The sequence below is a fragment of the Otolemur garnettii genome, unplaced genomic scaffold (genome assembly GCF_000181295.1).
Source record: "Otolemur garnettii isolate 467f Iridium unplaced genomic scaffold, OtoGar3 scaffold00044, whole genome shotgun sequence".
NCBI classification, from domain to species: domain Eukaryota; kingdom Metazoa; phylum Chordata; class Mammalia; order Primates; family Galagidae; genus Otolemur; species Otolemur garnettii.
Window position 1 is genome coordinate 10,916,921 of NW_003852439.1, and position 2,072 is coordinate 10,918,992.

A 2,072-nucleotide genomic window follows, 5' to 3' on the forward strand; every position below is an offset into this window, starting at 1 on the left:
GGTTAAAATCTGTGCATTTGGCTGGTGCCTGGCTCATACCTATAATCTTAGCACTCTGAGAGGACAAGGCAGGTGGATTGCCTGAGCTCAGGAGTTTAAGATAAGCCTAAGTAAGAGTGAGATCCTATCTCTACTAAAAACAGAAAAAACTAACTGGGTGTTGGGGTAGGACCTATAGTCCTAGCTACTTGGGAGGCTGAGGCAAATATTGTGGTTTCTAAGCTTTTTTCCCCCCCATTTCTAGTTTGAGTCCAAGAGTTTGGTTCAAACCTGCTGGCCATGATGTGTGGGGCTGGCACTCCAACCACTGAGCTGTGGTGCTCAGCTATGAGCCCAGGAGTTTGAGGTTGCTGTGAGGTATGACGCCACAGCACTCTACCCAGGGCATGGAGTGAGACTCTGTCTCTAAACAAACAAAAAAAAAGTGTGCATTTTATTCCAAATAAATTATAGGTCAAGAGTTGTTTTTCTGGAAAGCATAAGAAGTCATTAGATGATACAAAGTAGAAGAGTGGCTGCCTAGGGTGGGGTTGGCAAAGGAAGTGACTGCTAATGAGCACCAGGTTTCTTTGGGGGGGGGGGGAATGAAAATGTTTTAGGAACAGAATGGTGGCTGTATACCAGGTGTCCTCAAACTACGGCCCACAGGCCACATGCAGCCCGCTTAGGACATTTATCCAGCCTGCTGGGTATTTTTACCACTGCTGCCTGTCCTGCTTAGCAGCTGACTCATCCCGGGCCCCACAGTCTGGCCTTCCAACAGTCTGAGGGACAGTGAACTGGCCCCCTATTTAAAAAGTTTGAGGACCCCTGCTATATACTTTTGTGAATATGCTAAAGACCACTAAATTGTATACTTTAAAAGGGTAAATGAATGCTATTTCAATAAAATAAGGGAAGTCAGGCTGGTGGCTCATGCCTGTAATACTAGCACTCTGGGAGGCCTAGGCCAGGTGGGTGGATGGCCTGAGCTCTGAGCCAGAGCCAGAGTGAGACAGAGACCGCATCTTTAAAAATAGCTTGGCACTGTGGTGGGTGACTATAGTCCCAGCTTCTTGGGAGGCTGGGGCAAGAGTATTGCTTAAGCCCAAGAGTTTAAAGTTGCTGTGAGCTGTGACATCACAGCACTCTACCTAGAGTGACAAAGTGAGACTCTGTCTCAGAAAAAAAAAAGTTATTAGATAAGGGTCACAGTAGTCTCCACTTTCATCACAGCCTAGCACAGAGTGAAGAGACTCAGCACCTGTAGCACAGTGGGTATGGCGCCACCCACATACCCTGAGGCTGGCAGGTTTGCTGGTGGGTTTGAACCCGGCCTGAGTTAGCTGAACAACAATGACAACTACAACAAAAAAATAGCCGGGGGGGCAGCGCCTGTATCTCAGAGGAGTAGGGCGCTGGCTCCATATGCTGGAGGTGGCAGGATCAAACCCAGCCCCAGCCAAAAACAAACAAACAAACAAACAAAAAAATAGCTGGGCACTGTGGAGGGCACCTGTAGTCCCAGCCACTTGGGAGGCTGAGGCAAGAGAACCTCTTAAGCCCAGGAGTTTGATGTTGCTGTGAGCTATGATGTCAGGGCACTCTACTGAGGGCAACATAATAAAATTCTGTCTAAAAAAAAAGAAGTGTGAAGAAGAAAGGCCTGCCATCACCTGTTTAACCTCCTGCTCTTGGCTGCAATTCTCCCAGTAGTTGGTCACAATGAAGGTGGCATAAACCCCAGTGAGGGCCAGCTCCATGCTGGCTGGGTCATCCTGGTCTCCCTGCACCACTTCTGCACCTTGCAGCCTCAGCTCCTTTGCTGCCTTCTGCCCAGTGTCCCGGGTCACTACTCGAACCCTGAATGTCCCATCTTCCAGGAGTGTTCGGGCCACTGAGCCACCCTGGGCACCTGCAAAAAGTCAAAAAGACATCCCTCATCAAACGTGCCTGAGTCCCACTAAAGGGTAAAGCCCTCAAGGGGTGGGAAGCCCCAGATATCCTTGTGAAGAGATATAAATACAAGGGTATTCATTATGTACAGCAAAAGATTAGAAATGTCCAGAATAGGCTTGTCGCTAGTAGCTCAG

At 48.6% G+C, this 2,072-nt stretch overlaps 1 protein-coding gene across 1 annotated transcript in view; it reads right to left on the bottom strand.

The window, feature by feature from the left end:
- NMRAL1 (NmrA like redox sensor 1) overlaps positions 1 to 2,072 on the bottom strand; it is a 12,466-nt gene that overhangs the window by 8,158 nt on the left and 2,236 nt on the right. Inside the window, exon 2 of the mRNA XM_003790942.3 lies at positions 1,656 to 1,894. Coding sequence (XP_003790990.1) covers positions 1,656 to 1,894 — 239 coding nt within the window. The remainder of the gene's footprint in view (positions 1 to 1,655; positions 1,895 to 2,072) is intronic.